General features: G+C 29.6%; 1 protein-coding gene across 1 annotated transcript in view; it reads left to right on the top strand.

Annotated features, from left to right (window-relative positions):
- Nucleotides 1-23519, top strand: part of LOC129966398 (uncharacterized) — a 385065-nt gene that overhangs the window by 126019 nt on the left and 235527 nt on the right. Inside the window, exon 3 of the mRNA XM_056080822.1 lies at nucleotides 19933-19982. Within this exon, the coding sequence (XP_055936797.1) occupies nucleotides 19933-19982 (50 nt within the window). The remainder of the gene's footprint in view (nucleotides 1-19932; nucleotides 19983-23519) is intronic.

The raw sequence follows: 23519 nt of genomic DNA, 5'->3' as shown, positions 1-23519 counted from the left end.
ATAGTTAAGTGTATTTTTTATTTATGATATCAAACTATTTGTATGCGTATGATTATTATAAAAAGCTTCATTTTTCATTCAAAACTCCCTTGATATTAAAACAGCATAATTCTGTGGAGCATATTGATAAATATTAAATTATTATTTCGAGAGAAAATAGTGCGTTGATTTCATTTTTGTTCCCAACGAAAAGAAAATAATGATTAGATTAAATATTTAATTAGCTCATTCCACTGAAAATGTCGACCGTGTCTAATTTCTATTCTGTAATCAAATTTTAAATTGGAAAAAACAAATTAAGTTTTGTTACAAAGATTTAATACTGTTCCTATAAATATTACATCAGTCGGATTCCCTTCCATATTTAACTTCAATGAAATTAAATAATTTGAAGTCTGTTTTTTATTTAAAAAATTTGGAACATTATATTTTGAAGTTAGATAATTTTGGAGTTCTGGTGAAAGAAATTATTTAATAAAAAAATTTTCAAGTTTCTAACTAATATACAAGATCTGTTGAATTAAGAATACAAAATAATTTTGGGAAAAAATAATTCAACTTTATTAAGAAAATTTCAACCCGCTTTGCATTTCTATTAATTTTATTAAGATTTTAAATTATAAACTCAGTTTATAATTAATTCATTCATTTCTTCGTTTATTTTTCTATTGAAATATATACTTTTTTTGGATATAAATTATCTATCCACGTATTCCTTAAATGTATTATTTAATTTTTAATAGTTTATATTTTATGTTTATTGTCTTTGTCTTATCTAGATATAAAACGTGAAATTAATACAGTGCATTTGTTTACTATTAAAAATAAATCTTAAAATGCTTAGAAATACTGAAATCTGAGATATAAAAGGAAAAAAAATTAAGGTAATTGCAAAAAGACTGTAATTACCCCAATGATAACCCATAAAGGACCATCAAAAAAGATTGTAATGAATTCGAATTTTTACAAAACGAAATTGCAAGGAAATTCCCATACAGTAAGAATACTTTGATGTTAATTTTCTATGTTGTTAAGTTTCTTCTGGTAAATTTATCTTTTAAGTAAACCGTTTTCTCTTTTTTCTGCTCGTTTTATAATACATGTTGTGTGACACGGAGATATGTTTTAAAATTCAACAAAGATGTACACAAAGATGTTTATTGGTTGCCACATTTGCTGCGATATAGTAAAAGTTCAATATATATCATATAAACAATTTTATTAAGTTTGCATATTTTTCTTTCAAAAAGGTGCGATGAATTATTTTATTGATTTAAATAGTAAATATTGGGATTTAACAGCTAGTTGCGTTTATAATTTATCGATATCTTGATCGAAGAAAAATTAATGATAAAAACAAATTTGCTTAAAAAATATATGATATATTATATCAGATGTTTCTAACATATAAGTATTTAAAGCTTAAATGGGAAAACCAGACTTGTTTTGAAATTTTTTCATAAACACTTTATTAAGTCATTTAAATTATAAACAGTTAAGGTAAAAAAAAATAGTTGCATTTCTTTTAACCATTTAGAGAGGAAAAGAGATAGATTTGAAATAAATATATAAATTTGGTAAAAAAAAAAAAAAATACGAATACAAATGCTGATAAATGAACAATGGTAATTTTTTCAATAAATTATTCAATAATTTACACAAAATATCTTCTTTGTAACTTAAGAAAAGCCAGTAATATTTACAGATTTGTTTTTAGCATAAAATTAATTATCTAAATTGGTTATAGATATGGAAAACTTAACATTCGTTAACATAACTGACAAAAAAAAATGGGAGAAATATAAAAAGATATCTTGTTAATAGAAATATGATTAATTATAATAAAATGAGCTTCATTAAAGAAATATTTATAAAACAACATGGAATTTAAATATTTTTCTACGAAATAGAGAATATTTTCAATCTTTGTCCATAAGTTTTACTAAAATTGCTATCATATTTAGGGTTAAATAATTATTCTCATGAAAACCATTGGATCGGTTCTTCTTTGTATTTTTAATAAAACTTCCGTTATAAAATATTTCATCGTAATTTGGGGGGGGGGTCAATACTGCTATCAAATTTATCTGGAACACTGTAACCGTAAGAATCCTATTATTGTTCAAACTATTTATTAGATTGTTTTTCGACGTTTTTATTTGAGAAAATGAAATTATTTTTAGATAATAAATAAGGAATAGTATTCAATATTTATCTTTTACTAGCATTTATTTTGGGAGATCATAAATATGCTTATTATAATTGAATCCTAGATTTATTATAGACAAAAATAAATCTTAAAATTATCTATCTTTTTATATTGCACCTATCAATATCATATAACTAAAATCTAAATGTAAGAATAATAAAGACACGAAGAAAAATGTTGACTTATAGAAACTTATACATCTTAAAAAAGGGAAAAATTGTTTTGGGTTGCAGATCTTAACGAAGGATAAACCGACTTATTAACACTAGTAATCTATATTTGTGGTCCTACCCTTGATGATGAGATTTCTTTTTTTCCATAGATTAGATAAACTAATTAGCTTTTCTGAATATATTTCATCTCTTGGAAACGTTGATGCATCGTTAGATTTTCTGAGTGAAAGAAATATTAAATTGGAAATTACATATGCGCATTAAGTTGTCTAGTTAATAACAGACTTAATGTCCATTATAATAAGAAATGCAGTATAAAAAGTTATTACTTTTAATAGTATTTGAAGATATATGGATGAATATTTGCATGTAAAAAGATGTATTGTTGAATTAATTCTATTACTGCATTCATTCCCATGTGTATGTACCTAATCCTTCGTTCTTTCCTCATCATACCATCACAAACTTCCTTTTCTCACCATAATTCTTTAACTTCCGTATTCGGAATTCCTGTAATGTAGAAATAAAATGAAGAAAATAATTTGGGATTTTTAAAGTGCATATTTAGTTTCAGTTACCTTCAAAATAAAAGCATAGCTTATGAAAAACGCATTGCGTCGATACTTTTTATTTGTTCTATATTTAATATAAAAGCTCTAAAATTTCAAAATAAGCTCTACATAACATAACGCCATCCTGTGCCACCGGTGCCTATAACACTAAGTTATCTAACCAGTTGGATGAGCACAAGATGAGAGGAAAAAAAGAAAGAAAGAAAGAAAGAAATTGTTGGTAGAAAGAAAGAGACGACAGACTATCGAGAGTTCTCCAGAGAGAATCCCATCGGTGTCAAATCCTACACGACTGTATTTAATTTTTTTGGTGAAGTAATAACTGGATGGCGGGGACAAGAATACTTAAACAAATGGTCACTATGGGTTCAACTTACAGGGAAACGAGATTACTAACTGAAAAATTGATAAATTGCATTGAGAACATCTGTATGACATGTATAAGCATATAAACAATCACTGAAGAGTCAGAAATCTGTAACGTCCATCTGAGTTCTGTTGTTTTGATTTCCTTAGTGAAAACTGCACTTTTGAGGGACTTATGAAGTTTCGGCTGATTTTGACAAGTGACATTTTGGTCTCAGCTATTGTGCAGGTTTACTATGGAGGTCTTGGTATTTATGAATATGGTTTACTATGGAGTGGATCTTGCCGTGTGAAAGAGTATTCGATGTAACTCTCCTGTACCATTCTTCCTCGAGACTTGTTTCTGGCTTCCTCATGTGCCATGAGAGAGTCAGTAGGCATTCGGTGGCATAGTGAATTGGGGATCCTATCTCCCCACAGCTACAGTAAGGAGAGTTGGCCAGATAGAATCTGTGTAGGTATGTTGGTAATGGGCCGTGTCCAGTGAAGAAAAGGACATCCGCTCTGTTCCAGGTGGCCGCGAAGAGAGAAACTTTCGGTATTATGTTGAATGTGGAGCGGTCTGTTTCGCCTTCTTTCCATTCCTTTTGCCCTCTTGTCATCATATCTGTTTGGAGGAAGCTCTACAGATAATGGAGATAATTGCTTGAATAAAATTGAAAATCCTGTCTATTCCAATTACCTAGAAATCCTTTTCCATGTTCATCTGTATGATCAGGACAAGGAATAATTTTTAATCTGTCCTATGATTATCGTTACCAATTACCAAAATAGAAATTATTCTGGAAATTAATTACCTTTAGAATTTGTAGCAGTCCATAACTGTATTATGGCAATAAAATTCACCCTTTGTACTGTGAAAAGTAACTCGATTTGCAATTATTTACCTAAAGCAAAGGCTTTTTTATTGTTTCCGAAAAATAAATAAATATAATTGCTTGTAAATATAATTGTACATAAATCCAAATTGGATTTCTTAGAAAAATTAACTTATGTATTAAAAACATTACGTTAATATAACTAGTTTAACTACGTATTTAGGTTAGTTAAATATTTTTAATTAAACTAAACCTAGAAAAATTAATCAACATATCTTTTTATCATTCTGTAGGCATTTTTAACAATTAAAATTAAAAAATAAATAACACATAAAAATGATGCACCGTCTTGAATGGTGATTAAGAGTTACCATTCGACGGCAAAGGATTAAAAGCACAAATATTTATTTTTCAAAGCATATAATTAGTAACATTAGCATTAAAATTCAAGCAAAATTTATTAGAAACTTTATTTTGTGACTTTCTAATTGCTGAATATTTAATTTAAACATTCTAAAAATTTAAAGAAAATTAGCTTTACAGAAGCACAGTTTAATTTAAAATGTTTTCGAATCGAATTACCTCGAAATCTACGCTCATCTATCCCAATCAGGGCAATTACGGAATTAAAAATGATCCCACGATTTGCATTGCCAATTTCGAAGCAGAAAAACTGAGATTACTCTGGAAATTAATTATCTTTAGCACTTGATAGCACTCAATAATTGTATCATTGCAACAAAGTTAAAAGCACATTGTAATTTATAAAGCATATTATTAGTACAATTTATCATTAAAATTCCAGAAAAAGTCACGAGAAACATTATTTTGAGACATTCTACTTGATGAATATTTAATTTAAACGCACAAACATTTTAAAGAAAATTAACTTTACAGATGAATACTTGAATACACTTTAATTTGAAATATTTTCAGTTCGAATTACCTCGAAATCTTCTACCTTCATCTGTCCCAATCAGGGCAATTAGGGAATTAAAAATGATCCCACGATTTGCGTTCCCAATTTCGTTGCAGAAAAACTGAGATTACTCTGGAAATTAATTACCTTCAGCACTTGTTAGCCGTTTAGTCGTTTAGAAATAAAGCAGTAACGACATTTAGAAGATATCCATTTGGAAAATCGACGTGCCAGCATTAAAAGAGCTGCTGTTAAACTCAAATCAATAACTGCTGCTTGGCCTAGAATGTTTTTTTTTAACTACGCTATTTTTAATCTTCTGAAATGAGAGGTTGCATGAAAGGAGTCCCTGTTTAATTTGGTATATAGAATAGCTGGAATTGCCTACCCAGAATCGAATAAAAAATCGAATGATTCTTGGCAAGGCTCGTGGTTAAGGTAACTCTTAAATCTTTCGGATAAAGGTTAACCGGTCAAAAGGAAATTGCTTTATTAAATATTCTTTATTGGGAAGTAAGAGTTTTGACTCTGCGTGAGGTTGAATTAAATTACTTTTGGTTATTCCTTGAGTAGATTTTCTTTAAAGAAATGAACCGTAATGGATCATTTGTCAAACTGAAGTTCGTTGGTCATTTGCCAAAGGCGTAGTTAAAAACTTCTTAATTTTAATTTTGTAAAAAGAAATAAATGAATCAGGTATTTGAAGTGCAATGGAAGCATTTACAAAATCAATGTTATGTAAAAAAATTACATTAAACGTAATTGTCAAGAAATTCTTTTTGTATTATTTCTTAAATTCCGCAAGTTTTTGTGACAAGTTTCTGAATGGCTATATACATTACTACTATTTTCTACAGTATTTATTAAATATTATCTAAGTAATAATATAATTATTTATTTTTAATAAAATATTTATATTTTTAAGTATAAATATATGCATATAAGAGAATTCAAGGGGGCTATAAAACATCTTTAACTTCTTTGGAGGCATCAACAATTAAAACTAATGAATGGGAATAAACAGAATTCAGATGCATGATATAGAAGACATGAGAAGATGAATTCCACGAAATAAGAATAATATTTAAAAAATCCCACAATCCACATGCATTTTCTCTTATGCGGGGTGGCCATAGAAGCATAGTCTCGTTTCGGAACCGGAGGATTCCACGGAAGAACCAATGTGTAAGCGGGTCTGATGTACATTAAATCCATTGGGTGCAGAAGTTTGGAAGGTGTGTGTGTGTGCGCGCGCGTGCGCAATCTGAGGTTCGTCCTCGTTATCTGACCACAGTTCAGAATTACGAGGTCAGTCCCAAATTAGTCTTTAGTGTTGATGTTAAACGGGACATTAATAAAATTGAATTGAACTGAACTCTTTTGCAGGGAAGGTTAGCATACTGTGGATGTTGTATATGGGCTCTGATTAAAAAAAGAATAATTTCTGAGTCTCATTTATTTGAATTTTTGAAATTTAACTTTCAAAATAAGCGTTTGAAATTCGATTTCATTTTCATTGGTTTTATCACGATAACACCAAGCAAGTAAAATTATTTTATGGCCAGCCTAATTTACATATTTCGGAAGTAAAAAATAGTGTTTATTAATAGAATAAACCTTTGTTTACATAAGCAGAGTAATAGTTTATAATAAAATGGATGTCAGATGTATACGAAATATAGTTTTATTTTTAAATTGCTTTCCCACTTCAGAGTTTACGGTCTGCTCAAGAATGATCTACGAAAACGTTATTTGTCTTTGTTTCCGACATATTTTTATTATAAAATGATTCATTCATATAGCATCTTTATTTCTCCTATTCCCCTTTTAAAAATATATTCAGTCCATTAACTTTATATTAAAATTAAGCCTTAAACGTTTGCTTTTTTTTTTCGAAAAGGAAAAAAAAATCTGACGTAAAAACAAATATTATAAAACCTAAATAATTTTGAGTAATTAAATTAATGACTCAAAAGTATTTTTTTAGTTATTTTACTATAACGGGGGTAATAAAGCTGTGACTGCCTTTTCAAAGTTACATTTTGTTAAAAATGTAGTTTTTTGATGAATATAAAATTTTTATACCATTATTTTAAAATTTCTAAAGAGAGCGATTAGAATTTCGAATCTAACTTAACTAGCCCTAAAGAAGTTTTGGCCTTTCAGATTTATACTGAATATGTTTCAAGATTAACTGATGGAATGTCTTTTTAGTAGACCCTTTTTGCTCAAAATTACAGTAAATGTATATGGAGGACCCATTTAAATCTATCATGACCACTCGTCTTAATTTCTGAACAATAACAGCTACAGTCGTGAAAGTGGTGCCTGGGTATAATAGGCTACGTGAAAAGAAAATTTACAAAGGCTTTTGCCAGCAAACTTTTGAGTTAGCGTTGATATCCGTAAACGGTATAGCAATTGTATTTTGATTTAGTACGAAAATGTATTAATGCATTAATACCATCAATAAAACACTCAAAATTCATATTTATTTGTTCAAAATGTTCGAAACTGTGACGTCATAAAACGTGTTTAGAATTAAAAAAAAATAACCACAAGATACATTTGTATTCGTTGTTCAAAATCACATCCATGATAGAGATTTTGACAATTCTTGAATTCCATTTTGCAAACTATTTAGCCATTCATTTGGTGCATCAACACAAACAGTTATACATTGAAGGCATTTTTTTTTGTGTCCGAAAAATAATAATTTCTCCTTTTATCCGCATCTTGTAATGATACATTTTAGGAAAAATGAACAAATATGTATTTTGAGTATTTTCTTGCTGTGCAAGAGGCGCCTTTATAACTAAATCGATGGCATTAAGAAATTTTGCAGTTAATATTTCCCCCTATTTTGTACTGTTCCAAAGTTTAACACCTTGCGTAATGTATTTCCATTCTATTAAATTCAAATGTCAGATTGCAAAAAATGTCATTCGTCTATATGCAGAATTAAAATCCAATTTTCTTTTAAACTCTTCCTCCTACATGAATTATGTTTCGTCAAAACTTCTTCTAATTTTTCTAAAACGTTTGCTGAATTCTAAAAAAGACCTTAATTGAAAAATCTGTGAGTTCAGACGAACTACAGAAATACATTTCATAGAAGAAATCGACATTTCATCGAGTTCATTTACGTGTCTTTTATGCCTACCTTTTGATAATAGCTGAAATAGGCAGAATTTTAACTTATTCTCGTCGTTACCGCAAACTACGAGATTTCTGACATATACAATTACTGAATGTGCACCGGCGGCAATATAAGGCATCAATTTTATCTCACGTTGATGGGAGAAACGGCCAGAATTTTAATGAACATCCGCCATTACGATGAACTAAAGGATTTACGATTTCTGGCATTTATCGTAGTTGAATTTGCATCTGAAGCGATGTAGCATTGGGATTTTATTTTATGTTGATGTGGCTAAAGCAGTGTGAATACGATTTTTAAAAGATTTGAAACATAATCTGAATTTCTGGTGCAATATTTGCATTTCTGCAACAAAACTGAAGTAAAATGTTTCTATTTAAATCTAGTGTTAAATTTTCTACTTATTGTTTAGGTGTATTAACCCTTTAATGGGCATTTGCATCTCGGATATCAGACTTTTTTCTCTACTGGTTAAGAAAATTATTTACTTTTACATTAGTTATCGTAGAAAGAACTATTTTTATATGGGATTTAAAATTTTAATCATGCAAAAGTCGGATCGAAAATATTAGCGCCACGACGATTAGTTTTTAATATATTATTAGATAGTTGAAGAAACATGCAGCAATTATCCTTGAATTGTTCTCATATTATCTTAAGAGTCTTTATTTTTATGTATTCATGTTTTAATATATGTCGCATGTGTCATACAAATTTTCTTCAATTTGTTGCTACATGAATATATGTTTTATTACATTTCGTCACATCTTGTGACGAAATGTAATCTTAGCTAGAAACACAAATGTTTATTTTGTTATTTTAAATTCTCTTTAAAAACTAAACACTTGTCATAATAATTTCCCCTTCCTTAATTATATATCTTTAAAAGTAATTATTTATAAAAGACTGTTGCAGTAGCAATGTATTTTAAAATTGCAATAAGTTTAATAACATTATAGTTTCCTGTTTCAGAGAATTTTCTTTTGACATATGGGCATCTCCATTTTTTTTTCGTATTGTAAATGAAATTGTAGAAAACTGTACTTAGAATAGCTCTTTAATTCTAAAAGTAGCTGATCTGTTTTCCATAGTCTGAGATAAAATATCTGCAGGTATTTTCTGCAAATATTTTCAGTTCATAAAAATTGTATTTTGCTGCTGCATTTTCTCTCTTTTTCCACTTTCGTCTGACCTCTCGTCCAACAGACAAACTCCTCCAATCTTTATCAGCATATTTTGAAAAATTGACACAATCATTACATACTTTAATCATGTTTTTTTCCGTCACCTCTTCGGCGAATAATGGAATTTTCTTCATCGCATGGCTTTCATGCTGTGACTCAAAGTACCATTCCCTGCTTTTTGAAGTTTGTGTGCTTGACTGTAGAAACGATTTGTGGCATTTTTTTCATTTTGTTCCTAGATGCTCACCTTAAAATGAGGAAGCGTATCAGTGACCTTCAATGATCTTATACACTGGTTTGGATCATTTAGAAATTTTGGAAAATCAAACAAAACATTGTAAAATTATCAAATCTTTATCAAAGTTAGCCACTGTATAGTTGTACATGCATTGCAAAAGGTGTAAAACGTAGTAAAAATTTTATCAAGAAATTAAAGTCGGAAGAAAGCAATATTTTTACCACGACGACCTTGTCATTGGAAAGACCATGTGAGTGAAGGATTTGACAAAACAATAAAATTCATTTGTCTTTAATTACAACAACAGAATGTTTTTATGAACTATTTAAAATAAATTTCATTAAATAAATTTCAAATATTTATTAAAATTCACATTTTTTTAAAAAATTTACATTGAAAATTTCGAATTCACATTCAAATGTGAATTTGAAAAACTTATTAAAATTCACGATATATTTTAATGAATATAGCTCTTGCACATGTAATTGCGGATTACTGCCGTATAATATCCAACGAATCTTACTCGTGAATCGACACTGTGGTCAAATAAGTCTATAATTTAATGCGGCGTAACCGAGAAGAGAATTTATTCCAGAAGAATTGATATGAATGAAAGGTGTTAACTAGTATTAATTTCTAATTTCGATCCAGGTATACTAATTTTTTGCATATATATTTGTGTCAGAAGTTTTTGTTCAGTTTAAAATTTTGTATTCAATCTTTCGTTTCTTATTTTGGCTAGTCATTTTGCTAAGTAATATAATTAAGAAATATTTTTAAGATATTAATACTAATAAGATAGAGAAATGTTTCATGTTTGTTTCTGATTTCGGAAAAGGTTATATATTGAATTTGCAGGGTTTTTTTTAAAAATTTTTTATAAGCATTCTTTGTCTGTAAATAAAAGATATGTGCAGTTGTTGCCAAAACAGAAGAGGTGAAATCAGAACTTCTGATAAAACGCTTCTAATGCCAAGTTTAAGCAAGAAAAATCAGTCAAGTGGTTGTACGTTGAAAAGCCCATGTTTCAGTAGCAATGTTTTGTCTTTTATGAAAATACGAAACACAGATGAAACGCGTATAAAACAGTACTTAATAAAAAAAACAACCCAACAATACACAGGAGCAGAACGTTATTAAGCAATCGCAACGGCATAACGCGCTCAGGCAGAATTGTCGGAAGATCAATAGTCCTAATAGGGGATCCATTTGACTACTTCTTTCATCTCTATCTCTTTGGAGTTTTATAATCTCTATAACAAAGCAAAGAACTTTCTAGAAGGATATGCCATTTTCGCTTTTAATCGAAATATTGCCAAGCTTCCCCTTATTTTAGGAACCTTCTTAGTTTAAACCACCATATGACTAATATTTAAGGAAAGATACTTCATATATACAAAGTACACGAATGAGTGAAATAAACGCTTACATACAAACTTATTTAAACCTTGTTCATTCGTCCCAGCAGAAATTTTGCTTAATGATGCAAAAAAAAAAAAAAAAAATTGTTGCATTGCATCAACCAGCTACACTTCTGCATGGATTAAGATAACTCAGTTGCAGAAATGGTTTACACATATACACGATATTTAATCCTATGTAATATATTAATTATTATGAAGCCAGCATCATGGCCTAAGGGGTACCGCGTCTCCTCCGTGATCTGGGTGTCCCAGGTTCGAGTCCTGCATCAGGCATGGTTGTTCTCTACCTTGTGTTCTATCTGTGAGGTGCGTGAAGGAGCCCCCCTGTGAAAAGGGGTTGTGCAAGCGAGTGTGTGCGTGTTTCTTCTTCATGAGCTAGAAATCAGACTTCTGCCCTCGGGTGCTTAGGGGTCTTTACCCTCAGAAGCTACTGTGCAAAAACTTGGCTGAAAATAAAAACACGACAAAAAAAATTACTATGAAAATTGCGTAATTATCTGGTGTTTTGAAATGAAGACAATGATAATCCATGCGTGAATTTTATTTAAAAAAAATTCTATTTCAGTTTAAGTTTTTGAATAAAAGGCATATGTCCTCCTTTATTCGATTTCGAATTATAGAATTTTTGAACTGCATTTGACTTCTGATTGCAAGGCCGCTAAAAGACAAACTGGACCTGAAACAAAGTACTGGCCTACGGATACCTTAGACACTCAATAATTCCCTAATAACTCATCGCGATTCCATATCTCATAGCCCTCCTTCTGATCCCAGATTTCATGGATTTTTATCACCTTAATCTGTACCTCCGTATAGGCCAGCTATCTGAATAATCCTGCTCTTTTATAACTAATAATATATGTAACTAATATTAGATATATATTCGTACGATGTACTGGTCTGAGAACACTCAACATTTCTCCAGTTACTCGTCACGATTCCATATCTCGTAACCCTCTCCCTGATCCCACGCCTCAATAATTTTTGTCTACCTCTATTCAGCATCCTCCAGGGTCGCGGTGGCCTGGTGGTAAGGTCTCGGTTTCGGAACCGGAGGGTTCCAGGTTCGTGACCCGATTCCACCGAAGAATCGTCATGTAAGGGGGTCTGTTGCATGTTAAATCCGTACGGACCAAACGTCCTCCAGCTGGTGTGGTGTGGAGAGGGGGGTGCCAGCTCAGGTGTCGTCCTCGTCATCTGACCGCGGTTCAAAATTACGAGGTCCGTCCCAAAATAGCCCTAGTGTTGCTTCAAACGGGACGTTAATATAACCAAACCAAACCAAATCTGCATCCTCCATCTCGGCCATCTATCTGAATAATTCTTCTCTTTCATAACTAATAATATAAAGATATAGTAACGTAACTAATATAGTATATGTAACTAATAGTATCCACCATAACCCTTACATATAAAATATGCTTTTACTTAGAAACTTCTACCATATTTGAAAATATGCTGCTTATAAAAGAACAAGAAAGTGAAGATTTTCCCCTTTTCCTTCCTCTGAATATTCCTTAACATGAAATAGCCGATTTTTCTCGTTCAGACATATTACTGGAAATGACTTTTTCCTTTCAAACCAACAGATTTCAGGCACACACCTCCAATCTCCTTACCCATCTTCCACCATTCCCTATTTAAGCCATAATAGCTAGAAAAAGCTACATCAACTACCTCCCAAAGGCATTCTTCTCTTAGAAGGGGAGATGAAATTCCTCTTTTTCTGTTTCTATCATCCTTCCACCTGCATTGTTTAGCCCAAAACTTCCATTTATTCATTAAGAACTTCTTTCCCGAGAATTCTCGACGCAATCTTCGAGGGAGGAGAGCTTAATTGAAAAAGCCGAGAGGGAGCTCGGTCGAGTTATTGAAATATACGCCGGTAAATGAGTTCATTCCCCGAATATGAAGTGGCTGAGTCATTTTTGGCGGCCGCTCGATGGTGGAAGATGGAAGGGGAATATTTAATGAATCCACACGTTTCCTGTGAACCAGGAGATTTCTGTCACACCTTATCTTGGATCTTGAACCCAAAGAATACCGAGAATCGGGTTGTTGTTGGGAATTATTGGGTGCTGTGCGTGATTAATTATGTCACGTTATCTCAACTTGTATATATGTACTAGTAAATCCTTCGCACATTCAGCGTTTTCTACCTGCCTTACCCCTTTAAATGATTTAGACTTTTGTTGGTGTCGAAATTGAAAATTCAACGAAATTTTTATTACAAGATATCAGAAACACTTTATTTATGTGAATGCGTTTATAATTTGCAGTCGAACATCGCTTAAAGAGTTCCTCTCTTATTGACTCGCATCATGAGCAAAACAAATTGTAAAAGAAGGATCGATGTTTCGCAAAAAGAGTGAAGAGGAAACATTTTTGTCACATTTAGAATACTGCCTATAATTTGGCAGTCAGTCTTATTTGTTGATGGAATTTTCATTTTTGAAATTAAAATCAGAACTGTAAAATACTTAGATAATTGAAACGCAAAAAAAAAAAAAAAATTGAAAATGAGGGAAATTGAAATGAGGGAATTATGAAAACAAGACTTTGATAATTAAAGTCTTGTTTTCATAATGCGATATAGAAGAGAAGTATATCAATAACATGTAAGCACCTATACAAGCCTAGCCTGGAGTTGCATTCTGTATTAAAATTAGAAATTTTAGAGTAAATTTGCAACCGTAAATTAATTTCCAGGTTAATAAGGGTTTCATAAAATCTTTTCCACAAATGTGTATTAATCCTTTTGGCAAGTAAAATTTGTAAATAGAAGGCCTTCTAATTATAATAATATAATAATCGTATTTTTATCTGTAAAAACATAACTGTATTTGTGCTTCTTACGAATTGTTACAATGTATACAATGAAAAATGAATACAATTGAAAATGTATATAATGTATATGAAATATCTTTTTTCACATTGTATCATATTTTCATCTTAAAATAAATGTTATCTTTAACTATCGTTTATATTATCTTTAAAATGTAATCATTCACATCACGGTAAAAAAAAAAGGTTTATGAAAATGTAACTTAAACTGTTGTTAAATTACAAAATTCTTGTTCTGTGATTAACTGAAACGTAAAACAATGAAAAATACAAGAAGAAAATGTATGTGGCCTCCGATAAAAAAAAAAAAAATCTAAGGTACTAAAATAGTGCCTCAAAATAGCCAATAACGAAAACACATCTTTTATGCTTTAAACAAAATATATTCTCGAGTAAAAATCATTCGAACATCATTTTATATTTGTCTGGGCTTCAACATTTCGTAAAATATTCCACTTTTTCCTTCACATCAACAAATTTAAGGGACGTCCCTCTTTTTCTACCCCCCCCCCCCTCCCACCACCACCAAATCTCCATTCCAAATTTAGCTCCACAATGCCCGGAAAAGAATTGACCTCCACCAACCTTCAATCTTTTTCTTTCCTGTCAAAAAAATCCTCCTAGAAGGAATAAAAACCACCTTACTTTTTCATATCCTACTTTCTATTCTGTATTGTTTACCCCAAACTTTTTTTAATAATTAAAAACTGCATTCTAGAACATTCGAGCTGATGAAAGCTTCATTGAAAAAGCTGAATGAGCTCTGATGAGTTGCTGAAATATACTCCGCTAAATGGGTTCATTCCCGGGAGCTGGAGTCATTTCAGTCTGCCGTTCGATAGCGAGAAACATAGGCAAAATTTTAACGAATCCACGGTCGATTGCAGGAACTTGGGGATTTCTGTCATATCGTAGCGCAGAACCTTGTGCTTCAGGCAAGAGGCATTTTAATCCCACGTTGATGCTCCTACTTTGGATAAAACGTTGCAAAGTGTGATAATTTCATATTTCGTCACGAATTTTGAGCCTCTGGAGGTGGCTGTCAGTTTGAAGGTACTTGGATTTCTTATTGCTTGAAGGTTTTGTGTTTATGTAGGGCTGTTTATGTTTAGGCATCGTTTTTGAGGAGTTGCGGTATCGCAATATTTTATACTCGTGATAAAATTTATATTTATTATTGAAAAAAGAAAATCGATATTTATAATTTCTTATCATGCAAAGGCTAAAAAGTGACCTCTCGGTATTTTATTTGAAAAATTTTATATAGAAAGATTTTTATAGTGATAAAATAAAGAAAAAAAATATGTGAAATAAAAGTTTTAGCTGATTATTGCTGGTCTTCATTACAGTTTTAAGTAATTTTAGCAGTCATGTGAAAAGTATTCGATTTTTGCAATTGCTTTTACATAAAAATGTAACAAAACACAAAATGTTAAACAAATACTTATTTCCAGAAATACAAATTTAACGAATTCAAAATTTGGATAACATTAGCAGTTTTCTAATATATTTATTTTTGTACAATTTTAATTTATTTTCTGTATAGATATTAAATGGGAAATGCTATTTTGATGTAATAAAAACAAAATGTTTACAACATAATTTTATATGTAGATTAAGTGCACTAAAGGTGATGTAATATCTAATTTCTAAATAGAAATGGATTTGAATTTCTACTTGGAAAAATATTGTATAAATAAGGTTATGAGTTATGTTTTATGCCGTTTGAATTTGTAATTTTTCAGTATTACATTAATTAATTTTAAGCTGTTATGTAATCCCCCGGTCTACTTAAGCGTATTTAATAAAATATTCTTGTCACAAAAACATTTGAAATCAGCTTTTGTATTACGATTTGTATTCTATATACTCAGCGATAAGAATATCTTTTTTTTCTTATTTAAGAATTTTTTTATACGTTAAATGTGATTGTTTATTTTTTAAAAATAATATTCATTCTTTCCAAGGCACGTCTTCCCCGTGACCTGGGCGTCCTGGGTTCGAGTCCCGGTTCGGGCATGGTAGTTACTGTGTTCTATCTGTGAGGTCTGTGAATGTGCCCTCCTATAAAAAGGGGTTGTGCAAGCGAATGTGTGTCATCTTCATATGAGCTAGAAGTCAGACTTTTGGCCTCGGGTGCTCAGAGGTCTTTACCCTCAGAATCTACTGCACCCCCTTTCCGTGATAACGCGGACACGACATCATCATGATCATTCTTTCCAAGTATGAGGAAAATGCCTTCGCTAACAAAATTTTGTATATAAATGCGGGATGAATTTGCCGTAATTTGCAAGAAAAAGTGTGATAGAGAAGCTTATATAAATGATGAAACTTTATAACAACTTAGATTTATCCTTTACTATTTGAAAGTTGTAGCGAATGAAATAAATGCGCTTTTAATCGGGAACAGAAGCCTAATTTAAAAACGGTTTTATAGACCTACACGTAGAATTAGCATATAATTTTAAAGATTAAAGGAAATTCTATATGATGTCTCCTTTTTACATGTGGATACCTAGATTGAAAGCCGAACTACAAACGCCAAACCCTTGGAGAAATACAAAATCGAATTGTCGACAAAGTCTTTAATATTGAATGCTGCTAATATTCTAACCATAATCTGTCAAATTCACCAAAAACTTGTACATCCCATCTGATTTCCATAACCATTTGAATCTTCTAATTCAGAAAAAATTTAATCTTCGCTTGCCATACATCATTGAATCCGGTATTCCTTTAAATTAACATTCGTCGGAAAGTTGGCAAATGTATTCATGGTGAATAAATCAAATGTTAGCAAATCCGTCAATTTTAGTTCTTTTCGATATGAAAATGCTTGTTGATTTCTTTCTTTTGTGTTTAGTACTTAATAAAAATGCTACTTATTTGGTTTTAAAACCTTCCTTCTTGAACCAAATTAAAGTAACAGGATTAAATTGGACAGAGAATTAAGATTTGACATAATAATGATCCCTCACGAACTTTCTTTTTTGAAGAACGTCATTTTCAGCGATGTATTGCAAAGGATAGATAATTTCTCCTGAGCGACAATCTGATACTTGGTAGTAGACGAAAGTTAATGGAATGAAAAATCAGAGAGATTATGGCTAGAACTGTACTTGAGGAATTAAATATTAAAGATTTTGGTAACAATTCAATTTTACATTTCGCCAAAGTTTCTGCGTTTGTAGTTCGACTTTCAATCCAAATATTTCATTACTTTAAACGAGTAATTCTAGTATATAAAATATTTCGTGTTATCTCAGAAACGGATCTGACCATTTGCATCATATTTTATATTTAGATAAGGTTTTGCTTTCTAAATTTATTTATATTGGTGTCTTTCCTGGAAAAAAAGGGGCGATCTTTTTACACAAAAAAATATTTATAACTAAATATTGATATGAGGCTATACATGATTTGTATAAACATATCTGAGCTGGAGTAGTGTTTAGGGCTTCGGACTCTCATGTATTATTATTATCACTTTCGAGTCCGCGTTTACAGCTGAATTAGATTTCGCTTAAAACTTTAAAAAAGCTATAGTATAGGATGTTATTTACAGTCTTACAAAAAAAATTGCCGAAAGAAACTTGGTTTTCCAAATAACTTGATAAAAATGGTGTCATCTTGTATATTTTTTCCTGTACTTTCAAAATATGTGTTCATTTTGCATGTTTGTGAAGCTTGAAATGCCTTTTCCGATCGAATAGTGACAAATAAAGAAATTTCTAAAAATTTTATTTCCAAATATTCTTTTCTCAATTTACTGTTTTAATTATGTCAGTTGGATCAAATTATTGGCAATAAGAACTTTTTTATTTACTCAAAATTTAAATAGATAAGGAAACTAGATGCTTAAATAACCTGATAAAATGTCTTGATATCTCAACCTAGTTTTAAGGAAGAAATATCTTTTGTAAAAAGTATATTATTTCGATTATTTATACCTAATTTATGAATGTAACAGATATTTTATTCTATGTTTATTTGTTAATTTGTCGCCATATATTTTCATCAAAATTGTGAGGGAAAAGTGATCCATTTTTCAGCTGAATTCAGTATGTAAGATTAAGAATTGATTTAAAAATAAATTAATTGAACACCTGAAAATTACTTAATGTATTATACTTTAAAAATGAAATATTACTAAACTGATAAATATTTAACTACAAAAATGCAGTCATTTTTAATGATCTTACTTTCATTTTCAAAATTGTGAAAGAAATTTTTTTTCTTTAAACTGAGTGCTATGAAACTAAATTCATTATATTAAATCGTAATATCAGAGAGAAAAATAATTCATTTCCTTTTCTTAAGAAATCTAGTTTTATATTTCATTTCTCATCCAATTATTACTAGAGCTACACATAATATTTCTTTGAAATCTTTTGGCACACATTCCAAATTTGTAGCTTTTAGTCAGTATACGCTCCAATTACATCTATCAAAATAGCACTTAATTCTGAAACTAAAGATTTATTTTATCTCTTATTGTTTACTGATCCAAAATATATCCAAATTCCACGAAAAACATCCTCTATATTCCTTTGATGGTTGATCATTCAGATCATTTCATGGCATTATGCGTCATTCAACTACTGCTATTAAAGATCTTTGTCATTAGCAAAAACACATTAGCTTTGATTATCTACTTTAGATAAACGTTTAGGATTAATGCATTGGCAGTGAGTTGTCCTGAAATATTTCCGCTTTAATAAGGCTTGATGACTTTTGGTATGCGAGTCAGATGGTCAATTTTCGTAGTTGTAGGTATTGGATGGAATCATTATGGGTTTTTTTTTCTCCCATGACTCAGTATATTCAGCCCATTAGAAAGATTATTACACATGTGTAATATTTATGCATTAAAATATATGACGCTAATTAATTAATCATTTATTTATCGATTAGTTATTCCTAGCATGAATAATGTGTGTAAATTGTTAATTTACCGTAGTTCCTAATTTCAGTTCATTACCAAAAAAATAGCAAATTACTGTTTGTTATACATGGTTTTTTTTTATTTTTGAAAAAAAAAATTTGTAAATTACCTGTTTACTACTTTATTTTTAATGGAGGATTTTTTTTATTAAATTTCATTCATGTCCAAACTGGTAAAAGTTTCTTATGTTTCATTAAAATTATCATTCAAATGAAATAATTGTCTTGTTAATCCAAATAAATATTTTACAAATCCGAAATTGGTAGAAATGAAATTTTTCGCAATAAGAATGTCATAATTGGTTGAATTTAGTTTGCATTTCTTACATATTTTCTTTCTTTTTAGAACATACTACCACAGGTATAGAAATAAATGGTGCCATTTATGTTGGATTTTTATGGTCCTATTTATATATTAATCAATATTTTAAAAGCTGGAGTATTGTAAATTACGTCATGTTGCATGCCAAAATCGTGTGAAAAACAAAAATCGTTCAAAAACTGTAGAGTACGGACTACTGGGCATGGAATTACAGAATTTAAAGGACAGTAATTTTTTGGATTTAAATGTTTGCTAACAATTTTTAAAATTTTTAATTAGGCTTTTAAATAGATATTAAAGAAAATTTTAAGGTTTTTCCTTAAAACTATAAAACATTTTATTGTACAAAACCTGTTTTCACCATTTTAAATTCAAAAATAATCCTTCAGTTATATCAAATTTATTTTCAAGTATTTTTCTTTCATTTTGATAAAAGTATGTTTTATAACCATTTTCTTTATTAATTTTACTACTTTATTTATATGCATGTGCGGTATGAAAATATTAAATTATATGCGGGTTTTTTTTGTGTGCGTACATTGTAGCTGCTATATAATTAAAAGAAATTTTTTTATAATTGAATAAAAATAGAAGAAATATATCGAATAACAAACATGAGAAATATGTCTAATGTTAACATGAAAAGGGATACGGGTTAGAGCTTCGATTTCCCTTTAAATTTGCTTCTGTACTTCAAATATTATAAGCATGTAGCGCTTGTATTTTACTCTTTTGCTGATAAATTTTATTTGTTTCTAGATTCAAGAACATGTGAGGCAGCTCTTTAATGAAACAGTTCCTGCCGCATGGTAAGCTTTTTTTCTTTTGTAAAAATAATGTAAAGTAAAAACCTTTTGTTTTACATACACTTGAGAATTTGGGAATTGTTGATCTTTTCGACAAATTTCTCTGTGTCGAAGAATTAAAGAATAGTTCTGCCAAACTTATTTTTGCATGCTCTATTTAGTTTTTGCTCCTCGGGGGGTTTCGGTAATAGGGATTGTAAGGAAAGCGTAACACGTTTTAGTTTTTCTTTGTAATTTATCTTCTATAACAATATTTTGGTGAGGAATACAAAAAAACAAATAATTAATTTAGAGTACAATAAAAGGATTAAAATATATTCAGAGAGCATTTATTTGTTGTTTTCATGAAGTTACTTGTTTTAATTTTTGTGACATACAATTAGAAATTGTAATGCTCAGATAAGTTAATAAGATTATATATCATTTTTATGGTTGTTTCTATCAGTTTAATGATGTTTTTTGTATGTATATTCAAGTTTAAATTTGTGTCGCGATGTATGATTAAAAATATCGGTATTAAATGAAATTAAATCACAAATTTTATAATTTCTTTTCGTTTTGTGGAATTTCCATTAATGCGAATTAAGATTTAATATTTATATATTACATAAAAATTTATTTATTAAAAATCAATTTATTATATGCATATTAAATGAAAAAACATTTCAAATTAAGAAATTTTTTTAATTCTATGTATAATAAATCATAAAAAACGAATCATTTTCTTTGTAAAAGAATAGCAATTTTGCCAAATTTATGATATATTTTTAACTCCTCATATTTTACCGAAAAGATTTTTTTTTCAAGACAAACGCAAATGTTTATTCAAATGTATATATATATTTAAAAAAGGTTCATCACGTACGCAGTAACTGCAATATTTTTTGTTTCATAAAAAACATTAATAGAAACGGTAGATTATTTATACGCATAAATAATGTAAAATTTCTTTAAAGTTTTAAGAACACTACATGCTTTATAAATAATAGAAGAATTTGTAAGAAAATCAATAAACCAATACAGAAAATTTTCAAAATCTATTAAAAATATAACTTTTACAACAAAGATAATTAATACAGATAAGCATTAAAACATTGAACAAGCTATCAGCATAAAAACTTAATATTTATAAAATTCATCAAATGAAGAATTATCTCCTTTTAAAAGCTAAACAATTTCCGCTTCTAGGAACGAATTTTCAGAGATATCTTCACGTTATAATTACGAAACAGCATCTAATTTTTTTGATTAATGAAAATTCTAATTAGCGCTAAACAGATGCTGGTATCTGAAAAATTAATCTTTGACTAAATTGTTCGATACGGCTTGAGCGTAATTAGGTGTAGCATTCATTAAAAGAATCCCTCTCTTATTAAAATCGAGTGTTTTGAATAATTTAAATAAATAAAATGGAAAGCCTATTTGTTGCAATTCATTTGGGAATATTAATTTGTCTTTAAAATAGTCTAATTAATAGAGCAGAAATTTTCTGTATTCAAATTCTCGAATTTTGTAAACAGGAACAAATTACGAATGTATTATATTTGGAACAATATGCATTTCAGTATTAATATATATTCAATTAATACATATTTAGGTGCCACACCTTGTATAAAACAGATATGATACTCATTTTGGAAATCAGAAGCGGTAATAAAGTTTTCTGCTGATAGTATTTAGTATTCTCTACCCCCCCCCCCTAGAAAAACAGTTTCGACTATTTTGGTACATACATATCAATTTTTTTTTCTCTTCTAATAATAATTATAATAATGAATGTGTGTCTTTCTCTCTTTGTGTGTGTATTTTAGCTTAAAAATCGAGACTCTTTAATCCAGAATTACCACACTTGGAACATATATATCTTAGAAAGCAAAAATATGTACCCATGAGCCATTTTTTAAAATTATTTTATTAATAATTTGAATTAATTAAAAATTGGGACCTTTATCCGCTATAATTTCAGAAAACTTTACAGCACAGATATGGCTTTATGTCACCTTAAAAGGAAAAAAAATTTCTTTTCAATAATATCAATTTTCATGCCGCATTATTCATGTTTCTCTTTTTATTTATTTTTTTAAAAATATTTTAACCCCATTTTACTACAACAAATTTAATTGTTGAAATAAATTTCAAATTATTTTCATTGTTCTTACTATATTTAATTTCGGCCTTATCTCTATTGTTGATGATTAAGATATCAAGCATTGAATACTTTGATCCGTCTTGAGGCATACGGTAAAAATCCGAAAGACCGGACTGCCGCGACAGCATTGGCGGTAACTATGCTTGAGTCCTCAAAGCCATCACTGGCTATGGTTCTTTCCTTATCGTGGGAAGCACTTCCATCATAGGTCGAGGATAGTCAACCCCACACCATTTTTGTACATAAGCCGGTGGCGAGAACCAACCACCATACCTGAAGCTTCTCATTATCATATCTGAAGTGCGCCTGGTTTGATTGATGATTAAGATATGAAAAAAATGTGACGATTTTTAAATATTATTTCTGTTTCTTGAGATATAATTGGATTTATAGACGGAAAATTAGAGAAATTAGGATTTATACAAAAACTTTTGACTTTTGAAAAACTGGTTTTCAAATTCAATATTTTCAAAAAACCGGTTTTATCCGGTTTTCAAATTTTTGTAAAAAAAAGAATAGGGAGAATTTTTTTTTATTTAATTTATATAAAAAAACAAAAAACGAAATCAAGATCAAAGTCAAAATATTAAAAAAAAAATTAAGGATTATATTATACATATTACTTACATAAAACAGCGAAAACTCAAACAAAAATTTCAAATATTATTTAATGTTATTTTCACTAATTTTAATTTCACATAAGAAAATAGGATTTTAAAAAACATAAAATATCCACTGAACGGGGGCAAAGTCTGGTTCTTATTTTGGACACAATGTTGTCTGAAATTGAAAATACTCATTCACTAGCTACTGAGCTTGGTTTTATAGTTTTCATGGCATCAAATAAAATGTAAGTTTTTTGCTCTTTTATTCGTTGCCTCAAATAATGAAAATTCAGCTTTCATTGTCTGGATTTGTTTGTTTTTCTTCAGGGTCTGCAAGAAATTTATGAATTGATTTTTCCATGGCTTCTTTTAAAAAAGCACTACTCTGATGAGTAGGTTCTTCTATTTTCTATTTATAAGAATCGGTTTCCACAAAAGAATTTGGAAATATTCCAGACAATGTCTTTCCAGATAACTTAATAATTTTGATTTTTGAAGCTAAAGAAAGTACACTTGATTTCTTCGCTGAACTAGAAATGATTTGTGGATTTTGCAAATACAGCAAAAGAGTTGCTAATTCTACTTGTCTTCTTGAATTCTTTCTTCTAAAGCATATAATAATTTCAAACTTATTTCAGTGTTTAAATTTTTTTAATTCATTTAATAGAAATTCAGATATACGTACCTTCACTTGTTAATAAATTGACATCTCGTAGCCCTAAGCCTTCAGCTGCAAGAGGATCAGTTCCAACCGATATTTTTTTTTTAAGAGAAGTATCCAGGCGC

Source organism: Argiope bruennichi, chromosome 4 (assembly GCF_947563725.1).
Source record: "Argiope bruennichi chromosome 4, qqArgBrue1.1, whole genome shotgun sequence".
Classification (NCBI taxonomy): Eukaryota; Metazoa; Arthropoda; class Arachnida; order Araneae; family Araneidae; genus Argiope; species Argiope bruennichi.
The sequence above is the reverse complement of the archived record's forward strand: the minus strand, read 5'-3'. Positions and strand labels throughout refer to the sequence as shown.